Source organism: Saccopteryx leptura, chromosome 8 (assembly GCF_036850995.1).
Source record: "Saccopteryx leptura isolate mSacLep1 chromosome 8, mSacLep1_pri_phased_curated, whole genome shotgun sequence".
Taxonomy (NCBI): Eukaryota; Metazoa; Chordata; class Mammalia; order Chiroptera; family Emballonuridae; genus Saccopteryx; species Saccopteryx leptura.
Window position 1 is genome coordinate 55,022,112 of NC_089510.1, and position 23,226 is coordinate 55,045,337.

Below are 23,226 nucleotides of genomic sequence, written 5' to 3' on the forward strand. Positions count from 1 at the left end.
AAAAGAAAAAAAAAAAGAAACCTGCAGTGGAGTCAACCTTGGAAGCCAATGTTAGAGAGAGAGGTCAAGCTGGGTAGCGGTTTACTAGACAAGGTTGAAGGGAAGATATGAAACAGGAATTGAAATAAAGGAAAGACAAGGTGCAGGACAGACAAGTAAACTGCTTCATACTTTAAAGTATCTTATTTAAATGTTAACATAATGTCTTCAACTACTAAAATATATGCGCCATAAGAACATGGAGCTTATGCCTGATGGCGCAGTAGATAAAGTATCAGACTGGGACGCTGAGGACCCAGGTCGAAACCCCGAGGTCATTGGCTTGAGTGAGGGCTCATCTGACTTGAGTGCAGGCTCACTGGCTTGAACACAGGATCATAGACACGAGCCTATGGTTGCTGGCTTGAAGCCCGAGGTTGCTTGCTTGAGCAATGGGTCACTGGCTCAGCTGGAGCGCCCCGTCAAGGCGCATATGAGAAAGCAATCAATGAATAACTAAGGTACCACAACTATGAGTTGATGCTTCTCATCTCTCTCCTTTCCTGTCTGTCCCAGTCTCTCAGTCTGTCTCGCTAAAAAAAAAAAAGAAAAAGGAAATAAGAAAAAAACATGGTGCTTATGTTTCCAGCTCATTCACTACTGTATCAACTGCACCTAGCAGATAACTGACACTCTGGGCACCTAGCATCTGGAATCTCCATGTTGGCTCCCAGAGTTCCTTTACAGTACACAGAGATTCGAAGGCCCCAAATCTTGTCTCTGGAAGTCCCCATTTCAAGCAACAGAGAGGGTTCCAGATTTTTTTAAGTAAGCCTAAATTCATTCATTTAAGGTTTGGGCAAGTGAATGACACTTAATTTCATATAACTTAGTGAATTAACTGAGTTAAAGTAATATTACTTTAAACTAAATTAATTAGTTTATATGTTCATTACAGATAAACTCTGAATTGAATTCACTGAGTTGATTATGAATATTACATCAAATATTTTTTTAACAAAAGATGGAACGCCAATAGACAGCCATAATAAAAAAGATCTGTTGCTCAAATTTATGTTAAATAGAGCACAGATAAAAAGTAATAAAATTTTCATAATTATCTTGCTGGGTATAATTATTACTTAAAAAAGATTTAAGAAAATATTAATCTAGTAGGATCAAACTAGAAATTAAACATGTCTGAAAAATAAATGTAAGCTGACATTTCAATTTGAGGATAACAATCTAATAGCCAAGGTCAAAAATCTTTTTTTTTTTTTTTTGTATTTTTCTGAAGTGAGAAGCTGAGAGGCAGACAGACAGATTCCCACATGCACCCGACCCAGATCCACCAGGCAAGCCCACTAGGGGGCGATGATTTGCCCATCTAGGCGTGCTTGTTGCAACTGAAGCCATTCTAGCACCTAGGGCGGAGGCCATGGAGACATCCTCAGCACCTGGGCCAACTTTGCTCCAATGGAGCCTTGGCTATGGGAGAGGAAGAGAGAGACAGAGAGAAAGGAGAGGGGGAAGGGTGGAGAAGCAGATGGTTGCTTCTCCTGTGTGCCCTGGCCTGGAATCAAACCCAGGACTTCCATACACCAGGCTGACATTCTACCACTGAGCCAACCAGCCAGGGCAACCAAGGTCAAAAATCTTATAAGAATACAAGATTTTTGGTCTGATTCAGAACAATCTCATTTCATTGAAAAATAGTTTCCAACACTTCCTTTATCAACCATCTTTACATACATTAATTACATAGCTAATAAGTTAAAAGAGAGATAATATGGTATGATAATTAAGAAGAGTTTTGAGTTAAGTCTAAAGTTGGATTCAGACTCCATCACTTACAACTATGTGACCCTGGGTAAGTCACTTTCTAGGATTCCTCATCTAAAAAATGGGAATACTGTAACACCAAACTAACCCTCAAAGGTACTGAGGTAATACTTAGCAAACAAACAAACAAATAAACCCAAAACAGTATATTAGAGTACAGGGCTTCAGCACAGAGTAAACAATTATAATGCTGATTATACTCAAATATACTGCTTTAGGCAGACGTATGCTGACACAATGGATTAAACATCAACCTGGAATGCTGGGGTCACTGATTGAAAACCCCAGGCTTGTCCAGTCAGAGCACATATGAGAAGCGACTACTATGAGTTGATGCTTCCTATTCTTCCCTTCCTTACTCTCTCTCCCCTCTCTAAATCAATAAATAAAATCTTTTAAAAAAAAATAAAAAGATACTGCCTTGGGTTACAAAAAACTTTCTTTTGTTTACCATTTTGACACATTCTAAAATTATCTTTCCCAATACATTCTTATCTATCTCTTTATAGCAATGGTTGTCAAAATTTAGGCTGGTGGGAATCATGTCTGGAATGAACTCTAGGATTCAGTATTTTGCAAATAATCCCAACAAACTGAGATGTACAAAGTTGGCTGCTCATACTTTTAAAAATACTGCATTTAAAAGAAAAACAGCCTGACCAGGCGGTGGTACAGTGGACAGTGTCAGACTGAGACGCGGAGGACCCAGGTTCAAAACCCCAAGGTCGCCAGCTTGAGCACAGGCTCACCAGCTTGAGCGTGGGGTCACTGGTTTGAGTGTGGAAATATAGACATGACCCCATGGTTGCTGGCTTGAGCCCAAGGTCGCTGGCTTGAGCAAGAGGTCACTCGCTCTGCAGCAGCCCCCTGGTCAAGGCACGTATGAGAAAGCAATCAATGAACAACTAAGATGCCACAATGAAGAGTTAATGCTTCTCATTTCTCTTCCTTCCTGTCTGTACCTATCTGTCCCTCTGTCTCTCTCTGTCTCTGTCACAAGGAAAAAGAAAAACAAAACAATACACCCTGGCTGCATAGCTCAGTTGGTTAGAACATCATCCTGATACTGATATACCAAGGCTGCAGGTTTGATCCCATAATGGCACATACATTGATTGCACACTCTAGCTCTCTCTTTCTCTCTCAAATAAATAAATAGATAGATAGATGATAGATAGATAGATAAAGTTTTTGGAAATAATTTAGAAACCAACAAAACTAGTAGTTGTATGCTAAAAAATTTTTTAAGAAAGGGGAATAAACACTGAATTATAAGTACACAACATGTATAATTCACCCTTTCCTTGAGGCCTCAAGGCAGCCACACCAATACTAAGCTCCATGTGATACAGTGAAGCACACCCAGTCAAGGCATGTATGAGAAGCAATCAATAAACAACGAAACTGATGCAACTGTGAGTTGATGCTTCTCATCTCTCTCCCTTCCTAACTCCATCTCTTTCTCTCTCCTTCTCTCTCAAAATATATAAATAAACAAATAAAAGTAAAACCAAGGTTTTACCATAAGGCTAGATATGCACAAAATATCTGAATACTTAAATAGCACCTACATACAAGATTCAAAGCATTCAGTAAATAGCATAGTCTACATGGATGGAGAAATTCAGGAGTTTCCTCAAGATTTACCAATGTTATCACCAAAACTGGGTTCAAGGACAAACAACAGATAACTAGTTACTAAACTAATAACTAAATCAATGACTAAAATTTTTTAATTTCTATTATATAAAGTGATGTCACCAAAACAATTATATTTATTTGCTCTTTTCCTTAGTTTCTAGCATACCTTAGAGTAGTTCTCAGAAAACCTTATCCTAATATAATTTTTTACAGTTCAGTTATTTCAAATCAATTCTAAACTAAAATTCTAGTTCTGAGTTCAATAAAGTAATAAATAACAGCTAAAGATTTTTTACCAACATTTTTTTCATGTAAATTACCAACAAAATATATATTTATAAATTAGAATCCTTTTTATGGCCCTGGCTAGATAGCTCAGTTGGTTGGAGCATTGTCCCGGGGCGGTCCCTGGTCAGGGCACGTGCAGGAACAGAACGATGTTCCTGTCTCTCTCTCTCCCTTCCTCTCTCACTGAAATCAATAAATAAATGTCAAAAAAAACCCAAACTGTTTATGACAGAATTATATATTTGATTATATTATCAGTGCAGAGAAAACAGTTCTTTTCCTAATTTTTTTGTGCTATATTTCATATACTTATGTAGCAATGTATAAATCTCTAGAGGGTGTTTTAATAATTATTATAAAGATATTCTGTTCTTGTTGCTTAGACCCATGAACTTTTGCTACTGTGTTATATATCACCTGAATTGCTTATCAATTTATGTATTATATCAATTTATATATTTTTCTACTTACCTATTTAATTTACACAAGAAATGAAGACTTTGACAATTTCCAAGAACCTTTGTTTTGTTACTTTTGGGAACAAAAGAGAAAGCACAGCAGCGGTAGGGTGGCCACGCTACCACCATGATGCTCTCAATTTCGAGATAATAATGTCATTCCCAAATACTAATCCTAATGGCTAACTATGAAAAGCTGTACAAAAACTAAGTAAGCCTATTTCACTAACAGATGCTAATTCAAAATGACCCCTGTGCCCACTCAAAACTGGTCACCACGTCCTAGGAGGAAGAAACAGCAAGACTGATGGCTCATCTTTTAGTTTACTATGATTGGAAAAGCAAAGCTCAATCTTTGGAAACATCCTTCATACCTAATAAACTGAGCAATTACCGGGGCACCACTGGGAGTTGTAGTTGTAAGGACAAAGGAAAGAAAAACAAGATGCCAAGCCTGAGAAGGTGGTGGCGCAGTGGATAGATCATCTGTCTGGGATACTGAGGACCCAGATTCGAAGCCCCAAGGTAACTGACTTGAGCACAGGCTCACTAGCGCGGGGTCACCAGCTTGAATGTGGGATCATAGACATGACCCCATGGTCACTGGCTTGAGCCCAGGGTCTCTGGCTTGAGCAAGGGGTCACTGGCTCAGCTGAAGGCCCGTGGTCAAGACACATATGAGAAAGCAATCAACGAATATTTAAGTGCCACAACTACAAGCTGATGCTTCTCATCTCTCTACCTTCCTGTCCTCCCTGCCTTTCTCTTATTAAAAAACAAACAAACAAAAAAGATGCCAAGTATAATATAAGCATACTGTAGGGAAAATCTACAGCTTGTGTCTAAATTACTGCTTCAAAATGTTCTTTCTTATAGAATTAAATTCATAAATATGCCCAGTATAGTCTCACTAGTAACTAAAATTATACAAATCATAATTAAATTGCAGTATTTCCTTGAAAATCTTACCAATGATACTGGATGCAAAGCCTATTTTTAACATTCATTCATTCAATAAGTACTAAGTACCTACTAAATGCACAGCACTGTTCTGGCAATTGTAAAGGAATACAGCAATTATTTCATGCAAATATTCTTACCTTCAGCTGAAACCCAGTTTCATTCACAGTCTCCTTCCAGTTACCTTCCTAAAAATTAAAGTTAATTTTAAAAATCATTGCAAAATAAAACGACATAGAGCATATTTCAAATTAAAGAAAATATCTAGCCCTAGTGGGTTGGCTCAGTGGAAGAGCATCAGGCAAGCATGTGGATGTCCCGGGTTCAATTCCCGGTCAGGACACACAGTAGAAGTGCTCATCTGCTTCTCCATCCCTCCCCCTTCTCTATCTCTCTCTCCCCTTCCTGCAACCATGGCTTGACTGGTTCGAGCGCATCGGCCTGGGCGCTGAGGATGGCGCTGTGGAGCCTCCACCTCAGGAGCTCGGTTGTGAGCATGGCCCCAGATAGGGGTTGGTGGGTGGGTCCTGGTTGGGGCGCATGCGTAATCTATCTTCCCTCCTCTCACTTGGAAAAGAAGAAAAAAACAGAAAAAAAAATCATTCTGTTCTTATTTCAAGGAAGATGGGAGAGAGAGAGGTCAAATAATTCTTTTCAGTTCAAAATTAAATATTAAATACAGATTCCAAAAGATTATGAAAAGGACAAACCCAAGATTTTACAATATGGGCTTCAAATACTAAAGACTAACTTTGATACCATTCAATATACCAAAAAGCACTGCCTTTATTATCTTTCAGTATAATAATGTTACCCAAAAGAATAATGTAACCAGTAATTTTGAAATTCAAAACAAACAAAAACGTATACAAATTAACAAAGCTGCTCCAAAAGGATCTTTAAGAGTAAGCACTCCAATAAAACTTATTAGGGTGATCATTTCATGAGTTATACATGTTGTCCACATGAAATTAGTAATATTTTATGTCAACTATAATATAAAAATTTTTTTAAATAAAACAAATGCCTGATCAGGTGCTGACACAGTGGATAGAGCATCAAACTGGGACACTGAGGACCCAGGATCAAAACCCCGAAGTCACTGGCTTGAGCGTGGGCTCATCCAGTTTGACTGCAGGCTCAACACCTTGAGCACAGGGTCTCTGGCTTAAGTGTGAGACCTTAGACATAACCTCATGGTTGCTGGCTTGAGCCCAAGGTCACTGGCTTAAGCAAGAAGTTACTGACTCAGCTGGAGCCCCCCAGTCAAGGCACGTATGAGAAAGCAATCAATGAACAGCTAAGGTGCTGTAACTACGAGCTGATGCTTCGCATCTCTCCTTCTTTCTGTCTCTCTGTTTGTCTCTCTCTCTCTGGGAAAAAGAATAAGTATTCCACAATTTAAAATTTTAAAAATCCCAAGCCAAATGAATTTTTTTAAAGGCTAAATAAAAGAAAAATACCTGTGTTAAAAACAAATAGAAGATTTTGTCTCTACAAAGGATGGGATGTGAAGCAACTCTCAAGAGAAAGTTTTCCAAACCAATTCGTCGTCTTTCCACAAAATCAGGGTCCATATTGTCAGCAGAGAGTTTATGCCAAACAAATTCTGCCTAGGTAAACAAAACAATCATTAAGAATAGTCTCAATGTTAAATATTTCTTAACAGTACTGCCGTGTCATTTCTTACCCTTTTTTCTGGTAGAGGTGGCACAACAATATGTGGATAGTAAACTAAAAGGTAGTTTCTCAACAACTCAAATTCACTATACCGCCTCCATAGTGAGTCTGTTAGGACACTCGGACCATCAATATGTTCAACTGACCTGAAAAGAAATAGAGTAAGATTGCTATTATGTTTTAAAAATACAAATACTTGCACATAACCTCCTTTAAATTTTATAACTCTATTTATTGAATGCTATGAACCAAACACTGAGTAAAAGCATTTTCATGTGACTTGACCAGGCGGTGGTGCAGTGACTAGAAGGTTGGCCTGGGACGCTGAGGACCCAGGTTCAAAACCCCGAGGTTGCCAGCTTGAGCGTGGCTCATCCGGCTTGAGCACAGGCTCAACAGCTTGAGCTCAGGGTCTTCAGCTTGAGCGTGGGATCATAGACACGACCCATGATTGCTGGCTTGAGCAAGGGGTCACTGGCTCAACTGATGCCCCAACCCCCACCAGTCAAGGCACATATGAGAAAGCAATCAATTAAACAACTAAGGTGCCACAACTACGAGTTGATGCTTCTCACCTCTTGTCTATCCCCCAACCTCTCCTTAAAAAATAAAAATTTTCATGTGGTGAACACACAATACAATATATAGACAATGCATTATAGAATTGTATACTTGGAACCTATAATTTATTAAACAATGTCACCCCAATAAAATGTTTTGTTTTAATTTTTTTGTGTGTGACAGAGAGAGGGACAGATAAGGAAAGACAGACAGACAGGAAGGGGGAGAAATGAGAAGAATCAATTCTCTGTTGTAGCACCTTAGTTATTCATTGATTGCTTTCTCATATGTGCCTTGACTGGGGGGCTACAGCAGACCAAGTGACCCATTGCTCAAGCCAGCGACCTTGGGTTCAAGTTGGTGAGCCTTGCTCAAACCAGATGAGCGCGCTCAAGCTGGCGATTTTGGGATTTTGAACCTGGGTCCTCTGTGTCCCAGTCTGACCCTCTATCCACTGCGCCACCACCTAGTCAGGCTAAAATGTTTTTTTTGAAAATAGAAATTTTCATGTGTTATTTTTTTCTTTCGTGAAGGATTCTTTTCTTTTTTAAGATTTATTTATTTTAGAAAGGAGAGAGAGAGAATGAGAAGGGAGGCGGAGCAGGAAGATGTGCCTTTACCAGGTAAGCTCAGGGTTTTGAACCAGTGACCTCAGCGTTCCAGATCAATGCTTTATCCACTACGCCACTACAGGTCAGGTTGTGTTATTTTATTTAATCCTTACAACAATCCTGTGAAGCAGGGATTACTTTAACCATTTTACAGATGAGGAAGCAAGCAGCTGCACAGTATATGTTCTTCCTACAATCACAACGGTCTGTGGATACAGCAGCACTCAGACTAACCCATTTCCAAGCCCTCACTCTTAGCCACTTTCCTTCTGTCACAGAAAACCTCTGGACTTAAGAGAAACAGTCATATTAGGAACACTAAAAGTGTCAATTCAGGTTATATATAATAATTGATTTTATGATATAGCAAAATCTGGCTTAGCTGTTGTTTCATTAAATAAAAAGTATTTGTAACTGCACATCTGCCACAATGAGACATTCATCTCGAAATATAAGAGTGCAAAAATCTTGATTCAAGGTTGTAAATAAATTGGATGTATCTAAGAACCAAAATTTCAATTAACTCCAAAAGAGTGGGGGAGAGGGATGTAAATATTATCTCTAGTTCTACCTTTTTTAAAAAATGTGTTTATTGAGAGAAGGGAGAAGGAGAAAGAGGGAGTGAGAGAGGAAGGGAGAGAGTGCACACATTCATGTACGTGCACTGTCAGGGGATCAAATCCGCAACCTTGGCATATCAGAACAATGCTCTGATCAAGTGAACAACCAGGCCAGGGCTCTCATTCTACCTTTAATATAAAGGGCTGAAGGAAAAACCATGACTCATCATATAAAAGCTCAGCTTATATTTGGGAGAGGTTAGGGTAAAATCATATAAATATCTAAAACTAGTTTGACTACTTAAAATTTCCACTAGCAAACACTGTTAGAAAGCATCAGAATGACGTCAGAGTAATGGGAATGTGATACTCCTGACCTCTCCCCTTGAAATTTCAACAAATTGCCCTAGTGGGTTAGTTCAGTGGTAGAGTTTAGCCTGGCATGTGGATGTCCCAGGTTTGATTCCAAGTCAGGGCACATAGGAGAAGTGACCACCTGTTTCTCCACCCCTCACCCTCTCCTTCTCTCTACATCTCTCTTACCCTCACACAACCATGTTTCAGTTGGAACAAGCTGGCCCCGGGCGCTGAGAATGGCTCCATGGCCTTGCCTCAGGTGCTAAAATGGCTTGGTTGCTGAGCAATGGAGCAAAGGCGCCAGATGGGCAGAGCATCACCCCAGTAGGGGGCTTGCTGGGTGGATCCCAGTGAGGATACATGTAGGAGTCTGTCTCTCTGCTTCTCATTTAAGAAAAATTAAAAAAGAGAAAGAAATTTCAACAAATTGAACATCTACAACACAGCAAAGAAATCACAGCCAGGCTTGCAGGTGTGCCTGAAAGATCCGTGCACTGAATGAACCAAAGGTAGGTTGAAAAGGGGAGCGAAAGATAAAACACATTCGAGGGTGGGTCTGGGGAAGAGACACACCCAGACTGGGTTTTTCTTCCTCCGCCAGACTATGGGGAGGCAGGAAGCTCAGGCTGTTTGGATTTTGTCTGAGGGGTACAGAGAGGGGAACCTGGAGTAATTGGGTCTCCTTCTGACAGAAAGAGTGGTGAGATAGCGGTCCCCAGGTGTGTGGAGATGTGAGAAGGAGCGCCCAGAAGCCTGAGATCATCACCACTGCTAACTCATAATTCTATAAAGCCAAGCCATAAAGCCCTCACAACAGACCACACCCACCAACACAACTGCAGCCCTGCCTACCATTGTGACAGCAACATCTCAGCAGAGGACAGCCCAGGAACTTCACAGAGCTAAAACTTGTAATACACACCCCCTGGTGGGCATGCCGGGTGGATCCCGGTCGGGTGCATGTGGGAGTCTGTCTGACTGCCTCCCCGTTTCCAGCTTTGGAAAAATACAAAAAAAACCCAACAAAAAAAATCAACTTGTAATATAGTTGCACCTACTGAAAGAAACCTCTCAAATTTGATTTTTTTTTTAATTCAGTGAGAGGAGGGGAGATAGAGAGACTGACTCCCACATGTGTCCTGACGGGATACACCTGGCAAGCCCAGTAGGGGACGATGCTCTGCCTATTGGGGGCATTGCTATTGCTCAGCAACTGAGCTCTTCACGGCTGAGGCTCAATGCCCAGGGACAACTTGCTCCAATCAAGCCATGGCTGCAGGAGATGAAGAAAGAGAGAGAGAGAGAAACAAAGGAGGGGTGGAGGAGCAGATAGGCACCTTTCCTGTGTGCCCTGACTGGGAATCAAATCTGGGACGTCCACATGCCAGGTTGACACTCTACCACTGAACAAACCAGCCAGGGCCTTCAAAATTGGCACTTCCTTTTTTACCTTCATTTTTTTTCCTTTTTCCATTCTTATTCTTTTTTCCTTGTTCTCTCTTTTGAATTTCATTTTCTTTTATTTTTATATATTTTATTCGTACTTTTCTGTGGGTGTTTCTTTTCTCTTTTTTTTTGGTATTTTTCTGAAGCTGGAAACGGGGAGGCAGTCAGATAGACTCCCGCATGCGCCCGTCCGGGATCCACCCGGCATGCCCACCAGGGGGCGATGCTCTGCCCATCTGGGCGTTGCTCTATTGCAACCAGAGCCATTCTAGTGCCTGAGGCAGAGGACATGGAGCCATCCTCAGCGTCCGGGCCAACTTTGTTCCAATGGGCTGCAGGAGAGGAAGAGAGAGACAGAGAGAAGGAGAGGGGGAGGGGTGGAGAAGCAGATGGGCGCTTCTCCTTTGTGCCCTGGCCAGGAATCGAACCTGGGACTCCTGCACGCCAGGCTGACACTCTACCAATGAGCCAGCCAGCCAGGGCCTTGTTTTGTTTTTGATGTTTTGTTGTTTTTGATCTTTTTTCCTGTGGTTTTTCTTCTTGACACACTTTTAAATGTTTTTATTTTTTAATTGTATTTTTTTATTTTTCATTTTTTTTGTTGCTTTTTTGTTAGAGTTCTTTTTTTTACAGAGACAGAGATTGCGTCAGAGAGAGGGATAGACAGGGACAGAAAGACAGGAACGGAGAGAGATGAGAAGCATCAATCATTAGTTTTTCATTGCACGTTGCAACACCTTAGTTGTTCATTGATTGCTTTCCCACATGTGCCCTGACTGCAGGCCTTCAGCAGACTGAGTAACCCCTTGCTTGAGCCAGCGACCTTCGGTTCATGCTGGTGGGCTTTTTTGCTCAAACCAGATGAGCCGCACTCAAGCTGGTGACCTCGGGGTCTCGAACCTGTGTCTTCCGCATCCCAGTCCGACTCTCTATCCACTGCGCCACCGCCTGGTCAGGCTTGTTAGGGTTCTTAATGACACCACTTTCAAATGCCATCAAGAAAGAAGAAATCAAACACTGTGGCTACACAAGATAGAGATGTAGTTCAGAAAGAAAATGAAAAATCCCCCCTCCCCAAATCTCAATCACATGGAAACCTTGGAGTTAAATGATAGAAAATTCAAAATTGAAATTCTGAAAATACTTAATGAGATGTGAGAAGACACCAATAGGTAACTTAATGAGCTCAGAAAACAAAACGAACAATTCACCAAGGAGACTGAAACTTTAAAAACAGAGATGAAGAACTCAATACATAAACTGAAAACTGAGGTAACAAGTATGGCTAATAGAATAAGACAGAGGAAAGAATCAGTGACGTCGAAGACAGGCAACTAGAGATGCTACAGAGAGAGACAAATTAAAAAAAACTGAGAGAGCTCTTACAAGAACTGTCCGACTCTATCAGAAAGAGCAATATAATAATAATGGGTATATCAGAAGAAGAGAGGGAAAAGGGAATGGAGAGCCTATTCATACAAATAATTAATGAGAATTTCTCAAGTTTATGGAAACAGAGCCTCGAATCCAAGAAGCAATCAGAACACTGAGTTACCTCAACCCAAAAGACCTACTCCAAAGCACATCATAATGAAATTTTCAAAAATCAGTGACAAAGAAAGAATCCTCAAGGTAGCTAGGAAAAAGAACATAACATATGAAGGAAAGCACATAAGGTTAGCATCAGATTTCTCAGCAGAAACTCTACAAGCCATAAGAGAGTGGACTCAAACTTTCAAAGTACTGAAAGAGAAGAATTGCCAGCTAACTATACTATATCCATCAAAACTATCCTTCAAATATGAAGGGAAGCCGGACCTGTGGTGGCGCAGTGGATAAAGCATCAACCTGGAATGCTGAGGTTGCCGGTTCAAAACCCTGGGATTACCTGGTCAAGGCACATATGGGAGTTGATGCTTCCTGCTCCTCCCCTCTTCTCTCTCTCTCTCTCTCTCTCTCTCTCTCTTTCTCCTCCTTCTCTCCTCTCTAAAATGAATAAAGTCTTTAAAAAAAAAAAAAGAAAAAAAATATGAAGGAAAAATAAACATTTTTACAGACAAACAGAAACTGAGGGAATTTATCACCAGAAAACACCCACTGCAGGAAACAATCAAGAGGGTTATTCGACCAGACACAAAGAACAAAACAAATCAAAACTATAAGTAAAAGCTTCAATAGGATCAAGGATAATCTGTGACAACAATAACATAAAAAGGGGGAGGATAAAGATCTGCAGTAGCAAAGGAAAATGAAGTGCAGGAGCACTCATAAGACAAAGGACTCTTATACATGTGAACATTTTTCTCTAAAGAATCTAATGGTAACCACCCATGAAAAAGCCACTAGTGAAACGCACAATTTTAAAAAAAAGAAGAGCCTGACCTGTGGTGGCGCAGTGGATAAAGTGTCGACCTGGAAATGCTGAGGTCGCAGGTTCAAAACCCTGGGCTTGCCTGGTCAAGGCACATATGGGAGTTGATGCTTCCAGCTCCTCCCCACCTTCTCTCTCTGTCTCTCCTCTCTCTCTCTCTCTCTCTCTCTCTCTCTCTCCCTCTCCTCTCTAAAATGATTTTTTTTAAAAATAAAATAAAAAAAAAGAAGAAACAGGGGAAAGAAGTATGGAATACCACCAAACAAAAACAACTGACAGAAACACTAAAGAAAAGACCCAAACAAGACACAGAGCTACCATAAAACAAAACATAAAATGGCTATAGGAAATCCTCAATTGTCAATAATTACCCTTAATGTAAATGGACTGAATTCACTAATAAAGAGGCACAAAGTAGCAGATTAGATCAAAAAGCAAAACCCAACCATATGCTGCCTTCAAGACACATCTAAGCTGCAAGGACAAAAGTAGACTCAAAGTGAAAGGTTGGAAAATGATTCTCTAAGCAAATAATATCCAAAAGAAAGCAGGTATAGTCATACTCATATCTGACAATGCTGACTTTAAGACAACAAAGATAAGCATAGACAAAGATGGACATTTCATAATGATAAAAGGGATACTATATCAAGAACACATAACACTTCTTATGGATTCACCAAACCAGAGAGCACCAAAATATATGACATCTACTAACTGATCTAAAAATAGAAGCAGACAAAAACACAATCATACTTGGAGATTTCAACACACCATTGACATCTTTAGATAGAGAATCCAAACTGAAAATCAATAAAGAAATATCAGCCTTAGCCTGACCTGCAGTGGCACAGTGGATAAAGCATCAACCTGGAATGCTGAGGTCACTGGTTCGAAACCCTGGTCTTGTCCGGTCAAGGTACATATGGAACTTGATGCTTCCTGCTCCTCGTCGCCCTCCCTCTCCTTTTTAAAATAAATAAATAAATCATTTTTTAAAAAGTAAAAGAAGTATCAGCCTTAAATGAAATACTGCACCAAACGGACATACGTTTACAGGACAGTTCATCCCAAAATGTCAGATTATACATTCTTCTCCAGTGTGCATGGACATTCTCAAGGATAGACCATATGTTAGGCCACAGAAATAACATTAACATATTCAGGAAGATTTAAATTATGCCAAGCATATTTTCTAACTGTATGGCTTAAAAATTAAAATTCAACGGCAAAAAAAGTAAAGAAACCCATAAAAATGTGACAATTAAACAACATACTTCTAAAAAAATGACTGGGTCAAAGAAGAAATAAAAGCAGAGATCAAAAGATATAAACAAACAAATGAAAATGACAACATGACATATCAAAATTTCTGGGATGCAGTAAAAGCAGTAACAAGAGGAAAGTTTATATTTTTATAGGCTTATATCAAGAAACAAAAGAGATCCCAAATAAAAAAAACCTAACATCACATCTTAAGAAGCTAGACAACGGAGAACAAAGGCAACTCTAAGTGAGCAGAAGAAAGGAAATACAGTGGTATCTTGACACACGAGCACCTTAAATCATGAGCAATTTGAGAGTCGAGCAGTCACTCATGGGATTTTTGCTTTAAGTAACAAGTAGATATTTGAATCACGAGTGTTGGGCAAATGAGTTTGTAATTTGTGTTTTTTTGAGTTTGCTCACTTTTATTGTTAAAGATCGCGCTGGGCAGCTGTCTGTGAAATTGCTAATTACCTTCCTGCTTGGGAAGGGCCATTGTTATGCTAATGTCTCATCCCCCTCCACCAGCATCTCTGCCTGACCTTGAAGGTAAATATACTTCATAAACCAGTTTATTTCTTTACATTCTCTCTTATTATGTATATATGTAATTGTTATTTATAAAGTACATTTTCTTACTTAGAAGCATATAAAACAAAAAATGTGTGTGGTTTTTGGGGGCCGGAATGGAGTAATTGCATTCCCATTAATTTAAATGGGGAAATTCAATTTGACACATGAGCAAATTCAGTCACGAGCTTGGCCATGAAACAAATTAAACTTGTGTGTCAAGGTACCACTGTAGTAAAAATTAGAGCAGAACTAAATGAAATAGAGAACAAAAAAAAAACCTATAGAAAAAATTAATACAACAAAGAGCTGGTTCTTTGAAAAGATAAACAGAATTGACAAACCACTGGCTAGACTCACTAAGGAAAAAAGAAGGACTCATAAACAAAATCCGAAATGAAAGAGGAGAAATTACCACAGACGTCACAGATATACAAAGAATCATAGTAGAATATTATAAAAGACTATATGCCACCAAATTCAACAACCTATTGCTAAGTTCCTAGAACTATACTGTACCTATATACTGAAAACTATAAAACATTATTGAAATAAACTGAAAAAGACCCAATGAAATGAAAAAATATTCCATGTTCATGGATTGGAAGAATCAACATAGTTAAAATGACCATATTATCCAAAACAATATACAAATTTAATGCAATCCCCATCAAAACCCCAATGTCATTTTTTAAAGAAATAGAACAAAAAATTACCAGGTTTGTTTGGAACCATAAAAAACCCCGAATAGCCAAAGCAATCCTGAGGAAAAATAATGAAGCTGGAGGTAACACACTACCTGACTTCAAATTATACTATAGAGCCACAATAATCAAAACAATGTGGTATTGGCAGAAAAACAGACACACAGACCAATGGAACAGAACTGAGAGCCCAGAAATAAAACCACATATAAGTGGACAAATCATCTTTGACAAAGAAGCCAAAAACACACAATAGAGAAAAGAAAGCCTCTTTAATAAATGATGCTGGGAAAATGGGAAAGCCACATGCAAAAGAATGAAACTTGACTCCAGTTTGTCCCCATGCAAAAGAATTAATTCAAAATGGATCAAAGACCTAAATATAAGATCTAAAACAATAAATTACATAGAAGAAAACATAGGTAACTAAACTCATGGACCTTGGCTGTAGAGAACAATTTATGAATTTGACCCCAAAGGCAAGAGAAGTAAAGGCAAAAATAAATGAATGAGATTATATCAAACTAAAAAGCTTCTGCACAGCAAAAGATACTGACAACAAAACAGGCAGCCGCCTGACCTGTGGTGGCACAGTGGATAAAGCATCGACCTGGAATGCTGAGGTTGCCGGTTCAAAACCTTGGGCTTGCCCGGTCAAGGCACATATGGGAGTCAAAGCTGCTTCCTGCTCCTCCCCCCTTCTCTCTCTCTCTCTCTCTCTCTCTCTCAAATGAATAAATAAATAAAAAAATTAAAACAAAAACAAAAACAAAAAAAACAGGCAGCCAACTAAATGGGAGGTGATATTTGCAAACAACAGCTCCAATAAGGGGTTAATATCTAAAATATACAAAGAACTCAGGAACTCAGCAACAAACAAGCAAACAATCCAATTAAAAAATGGGGAGAGGACCTGAACAGACACTTCTCCCAAGAGGACATAAAATTACCAACAGATACATGAAAAAGATGCTCATCTTCACTAGCTATTCAAGAAATGCAAATCAAAACTACAATGAGATACCACCTCACACCTGTTAGATTGACTATTATCAAAAAGAGAGGTAAAAAAAAAAAAAGAGACAGGTAATAAGTGTTGGAGAGGCTGTGGAGAAAATGGAATCCTTACTCACTGCTGGTGGGAATGCAAACTAGTACAACCATTATGGAAAAAAGTATGGTGGTTCCTTAAAAAATTAAGAATAGAATTACCATATGTCCCAGCAATCCCTCTACTGGGAATCTAACCCAGAAGCTCGAAAACACTGGTACGTAAAGACACATGCACCCCCATGTTCATCACAGCATTATTCACAGTGGCCAAGATATAAAAACAACCAAAGTGTTCCTTGGTATAGGATTGGATAAAGAAAATATGATACATATATACAATGGAATACTACTCAGCCACAAGAAATGATGACAGTGACATTTACAACACAGATTGACCTTGAGAACATTATACTGAGTGAAATAAGTAAATCACAAAAAGGTAAGAACCGTATGATGTCACACATAGGTGGGATATAAAACTGAGACTCCTGGACATAGATAAAAGTGAAGTGGTTACCAGGGGGAGGGGAACATGGGGGAGAGGATTGGGGAAGGGTGTAAAGAGGGACAAACATAAAGTAACGGAAAATGATTTGACTTTGGCTGTTTGGTATACAACATAATCAATAGCTCAAATGCTATAGAAAAGTATACCTGAAATATATGTGCTCTTATTGATCAATATCACCCTGTTAAATTTAATTTTCTAAATAAAAAAAAAAGCATCAGTGTTCTAAACATTATCAGGACCTTCCTATTTTCTAATTGTTTGCTTAACAATAGGATGCACAGAAACACAACGTGCATTTGAACCTTAGGGAATAAAGACACAGAAGCTAAAATCAGTCTTAGAATAAGTAAATACACTAAATTAAAATAAAGAATTTTTAAAAAATAAAGTAAAATTTTTAGAAATTATATATGCACTAGTAGGCCATGCTCAGTACAAAGGATGTTCAATATTATTTATTTGTTTGTTTGTTTTTTAGAGAAATAGACAGGAAGGCAGAGAGACAGGAAGGGAGTGAGAGAAGAGGAAAGAGATGAGAAGCATCAACTCTTAGTAGTGGTACTTTAGTTGTTCATTCATTACTTCTCTTATGTGCCTGGATAGGGGGTGGGGGGCTCCTCCTAAGCCAGTGACCCCTTGCTCAAGCCAGCAACCTTGGGCTCAAGCCAGCAATCTTGGGCTTCAAGTCAGTGACTTTGAGATCATGTCGATGATTCCATGCTCAAGTGGCAACCCAGTGCACAAGCGAGTGAATTTGAGTTTCAAACCAGGGACCTCAGCATTCTGGGTCAACACTCCATTCACTGTGCTACCGTTAGTCAGGCCAATATTTTTATTATTTATGTATTAAGTTTGCCACTGAGTCTATTCATTGCATATTAGTAAAAATGAAACAAATTATAAAATTCAAAATGCAGAAATGACTCCAATGGAAAAATACAGGATCATTAAATAATTCATTTTAAAGACTTGATCTAACCATTAGCTATAATTAATACTATTGCAATTCAGCCCTGGGCAGGTAGCTCAGCTGGTTACAGCATCATCCCAATAGGCCTAGGTTGAGGATTCGATCCCAGGTCAGGACACATACAAGAATCAACCAATGAATGCACAAATAAAGTAGAACAACAAATCAGTGTTTCCTCTCTCTCTCTCCCTTTCTCTTTCTCTAAAATCAATTTTTAAAAATATTATTCTAATTCAGACCATCTTCAGTTAAAATAAATCTATGTTAATATTGTTTCAAATTATTCAAAATCATTACCAACAGAACCCACATCTTACTAATAATTAGATACAGTTTATAAGCAATACTCATACAAGGCTGTTAGAAGACCTACTAAGTGGTTTTTTTTTAAAAGGGGCACCTAAGGCCTAACAAGGTGGTGGCACAGTGGACAGAGCGTCAGACTAGGGTGCAGAGGACCCAGATTCTAAGCCTCGAGGTTGCCGGCTTGAGTGCAGGCTCATCCGGATTGAGCATGGGCTCAGCAGCTTGAGCGTGGGATTGCTGGCTTCAGCATGGGATCACAGACATGAACCTATGGTCGCTGGCTTGAGCCCAAGGTTGCTGGTTTGAGCAAGGGGTCACTGGCTCAGCTGCAGCCCCCCTCCCCGGGTCAAGGCACATATGAGAAAGTAATCAATGAACAACTAAGGTGCCACAACAAAGAATTGATGCTTCTCATCTCTTTCCCTTCCTGTTTATCTGTCCCTCTCTGTTTCTCTGCCTCTGTCTCTGTCAAAAAAAATAGGGCACCTAAGGCAGTGTCTAGTTCTTGGAAACTGACTAAAAATATAGAGAAGACTCTCACTGGGCCACAAAAGTACCCCCAGTTAATCAATCATTAACTAATATTTAATAGCATATAACTGGTTTTACATGCAACATTTAATATAACCCTCATGCCTAACCAGGCAGTGGCACAGTGGATAGAGCGTCGGACTGGGATGCAGAGGACCCAGGTTCAAGACTCCGAGGTCGCCAGCTTGAGCGCGGGCTCATCTGGTTTGAGCAAAAGCTCACCAGCTTGGACCCAAGGTTGCTGGCTCGAGCAAGGGATTACTTGGTCTGCTAAAGGCCCACCCGTGGTCAAGGCACATATGAGAAAGCAATCAATGAACAACAACTAAGGTCTCTCAACGAAAAACTGATGATTGATGCTTCTCATCTCTCTCCATTCCTGTCTGTCTGTCCCTGTCTATCCCCTCTCTCTCTGTCCCTATAAAAATAATAATAATAATTTAAAAAAGGTTTAATATAACCCTCACAACAAAGTAGACAGTATCATTAGCTTCGTTTTATAAATTAGTGGAAGAATTAAATAATATCATACTGCTTTCTAAACCATAAAGACATTCTCACTTATTCCAAAAGAAGCATTTCTTTCTTTTTTTTTTCTTTCTTGTATTTTTCTGAAGCTAGAAACGGGGAGAGACAGTCAGACAGACTCCCGCATGCGCCTGACCGGGATCCACCTGGCACACCCACCAGGGGGTGACGTTCTGCCCACTAGGGGGCGATGCTCTGCCCCTCCGGGGTGTCGCTCTGTTGCGACCAGAGCCACTCTAGCGTCTGGGGCAGAGGCCAAGGAGCCATCCCCAGCGCCCGGGCCATCCTTTGCTCCAATGGAGCCTCGGCTGCGGGAGAAGAAGAGAGAGACAGAGAGGAAGGAGAGGGGGAGGGGTGGAGAAGCAGATGGGCGCTTCTCCTGTGTGCCCTGGCCGGGAATCGAACCCGGGACTTCTGCACGCCAGGCCGATGCTCTACCACTGAGCCAACCGGCCAGGGCAAGAAGCATTTCTTACCTATTTAAAAGGGTTCATATTCCATGAACAATTAAACACAAAATGTATGGAAAATTAAAAACCAGTGGCTTTAGCCTCATTCAGTCTTAGCCTACTAACTACAGATTTATAGTTAAACTGTAACATTACTGGCAATTGTTAAATGGGCTTCCTAAGTTTGAAAGTTCTGTAGTTGTTAAAGGTAGGTTAACCTTAGAGGTACAGTAGTCACAAAACACAAAGCAGTTCTCTTAAGTGGATATCTATATATGGGGTAGGGAAGAATTTCTCAAAATAGGGAAAATACATATAAAGAAAAAAAGACATAAATTTGACTATCTTAAAATTTAAAGCCTTTGTACTTTATTTTTTATTTTAATTTTTTATTGATTGATTTTAGGGAGGGAGGGAGGGAGGGGGGTAGAATGAGACAGAGAAGAGGGAGGGGAAGGAGAGAGAAACATCAATTTGTTTTCCACTTATTTGTACATTCATTGGTTGCTTCTTGTAAGTGCTCTGACTGGGGATCAAATACACAACCCTGACCTACTGGGATGATGCTCTAACCAACCGAGTTACCCAGCCAGGGCCAAAATGACCTAATTTTAAAAAGACCCACCTTACCTCTCTTTTTTCCAAAAATTCCTACTGTTACTCTTGTTTTTGAAAGATTCTTTTTTCTTCTCTTTTTTTTTTTTGGGGGGGGGGGTGGAGATAAGAAACTATAGTAAGAAAAAAGATTTTCAAAATTGTCTGCAGATTAAAAAACTTTACCAAGATTTAAACTTAATTTTAGATAAAACCACAGACCTGGAGAAAGCCTTGAAAATTATAGGGTTCAGCCTTAAGGTAAACTTGGTGACTTTTGGTAAAGTCTAGGAAATGGAAGGTTTAAAACTTTTTTCTTAATGTATTCGTATTAAAAGATGGACATAACTCTTCATCATCTAGGTCTGATGGTTTTATCATTTTATTTTACTGGCTATGAAAAAGTTCTCTCATATCTGTTTTAATTGAAAGTATTTCTGCTCAGTCTTCAGAAAGAAAAGAACTAGTCAGTATACATAGTCTTTATATAGACTATTTATAACAGACAATAAAGCTGAGTCTTCCCTGTTTCCCTAGACAAAACAATCTAATTCCTTTTAACTTTTCCTTATGATATAAAAGAACATTTGCCTGACTAGGCGGTGGCGCAGTGGATAGAGCGTTGGGACTGGGACTCAGAAGATCCAGGTTCGAAACCCCAAGGTCGCCAGCTTGAGCCCAAGGTTCGCTGGCTTGAGCAAGGGGTCACTCAGTCTGCTGTAGCTCCCTGGTCAAGGCACATACAAGAAAACAATCAATGAACAACTAAGGAGCTGCAACAAAGAATTGATGCTTCTCATCTCTCTTCCTTCCTGTCTGTCCCTATCTGTCCCTCTCTGTCTTTCTCTGACACTGTCACAAAAAATAAAATAAAATAACATTTTAGCTTTGATTTCTTACTCCATGAGCCTGAGTCGCTGGTTGTCCAGTGGCTAGAATTTTTACTCCATGATTTACTTTGTCTTTTTAATTTTACTCCAAAATCTAAAACTCCAGTCTCAATAAAATTTTCTCCTGTTAATTTCTCTCTAACTTCCAACTCTCCTGAAATGATTCAAACTGTATCCTCTCCTAGACTTCATCAATATCTCCACTTATCTAAGTCCACTTAATATATCTGATATCCTTTCCTAAAACTGCACAGGGATTCTATCTAACACCAAGAACTTAAGAACTCCACCAAAGCATGTGTCAAGTAATGTTCCAGACATGGGAAGTATTGCATTAACTATCCCTCTCCCTCTAAAACAAGTACATTAGAATATAATTACTGGCCTAGCCCAGTAGCTCAGTTGGTTAGAGCGCTATCCCAATGGCCAATATGCCAATGTTCAATCCCTGATTAGGGCACATACAAGAGTCAACTAATAAATGCATAAGTAAGTGAACAATAAATCGATGTCTCTCCCTTTCTCTTTCCCTCTCTCTCCTTCCTCTCTCTCTAAAATCAATAATTAAAAATAAAAGAATATAGATACCAAGAGTACCATAGTAAGACATGCCTGTTTATGTTACACGTTAAAAAGTAAAAAAAAAAAAAAAAAAAAAGGCCTGACCTTTGGTGGCACAGTGTATACAGCATCAGCCTGGAATGCTGAGGTCCCAGGTTCAAAACCCCGGGCTTGCCCAGTCAAGGCACATAGGAGAAGCAATTACAAGTTGATGCTTCCTATCCTCACTCCCCACTCTACCCTCTCTCTCTCTACCCTCTTTCTAAAATCAGTAAATAAAATCTAAAACACACACACACACACACAATCCTTAAAAGGACAATAACCTGTAAACAATTCCATTATACAACAGAATTTACATCAATACCTACCAAAGTGTTTTTTTCCCCCTGTATTTTTCTGAAGCCGGAAACGGGGAGAGACAGTCAGACAGACTCCCGCATGCGCCCAACCGGGATCCACCCGGCACGCCCACCAGGGGGCGACGCTCTGCCCCTCCGGGGCGTTACTCTGTTGCAACCAGAGCCACTCTAGTGCCTGTGGCAGAGGCCAAGGAGCCATCCCCAGCGCCCGGGCCATCTTTGCTCCAGTGGAGCCTCAGCTACGGGAGGGGAAGAGAGAGACAGAGAGGAAGGAGAGGGGGAGGGGTGGAGAAGCAGATGGGCACTTCTCCTGTGTGCCCTGGCCGGGAATCGAACCCAGGACTTCTGCACGCCAGGCCGACGCTCTACCACTGAGCCAACCAGCCAAGGCCAAAATTATTTTTTTTAACTAAACCTCGGCCTAATTCTCATCACTAACCTTGTTTCAATGAGGTAAGCAGTATATGTTTCTTGCATGTTCATGGCATTTCTTCCAGTTCGCTTTTCTGCTTCTGAAACACTAATTTCTATCTTCTTCAACCAAAAATTATTTTCTGTCATCTGCACAAAAACACAAACGGAAGAACAAAAAACAAAAAAACCTTTAAGATGGCATGGGAACAAACCCCACTATTATAATGAAATCAATTATTGGGACATATTTCAAATTAGTTTCTTGTATTTCCTAGGTTGCTAGGGGTTTGCTAATGACAGCAGCAAATGCTATGCCTCTCTTTACCAGCATACGATAGCACATTAAACTTTCCCAGAAGCTATTTTAACAGGTATCATACATTTAATTATTAAAACACAGAAAGATAATCGGAGAAATTAAAGTTAAATATAGACATTTCATACAAATGACCAAGAATAAATCTATATAAACATGTATCAGAAAAAAATCTAAATATCATTATACAAAGATGAATGATCCTCAATAATGATACCTACTTTTCATTTTTACCAAACTCAAATTTCTCTCAAAAATAAAATACTATACATATGACAGAAGCCAAGATTTTCAGCAGGCAGTTTCATTTAAAAATTACAAGGCCAGGTAGGTCAGTAGATAAAGCATCGTCCTGGCTCACCAAGGTCGCAGGTTCAATCTCCATCAGGGCACATACAAGAAGCAACCTATGAGTACACAACTAAATGGAACAAAGTGGAACTCTAA

General features: G+C 39.6%; 1 protein-coding gene across 1 annotated transcript in view; it reads right to left on the minus strand.

Moving 5' to 3' along the window:
* Positions 1–23,226, minus strand: part of SNX4 (sorting nexin 4) — an 88,661-nt gene that overhangs the window by 54,431 nt on the left and 11,004 nt on the right. Inside the window, exons 2-5 of the mRNA XM_066347532.1 lie at positions 22,489–22,610; positions 6,859–6,994; positions 6,632–6,781; positions 5,309–5,356 (exon numbers count right to left, since the gene is read on the minus strand). Of these exons, the coding sequence (XP_066203629.1) occupies positions 5,309–5,356; positions 6,632–6,781; positions 6,859–6,994; positions 22,489–22,610 (456 nt within the window). The remainder of the gene's footprint in view (positions 1–5,308; positions 5,357–6,631; positions 6,782–6,858; positions 6,995–22,488; positions 22,611–23,226) is intronic.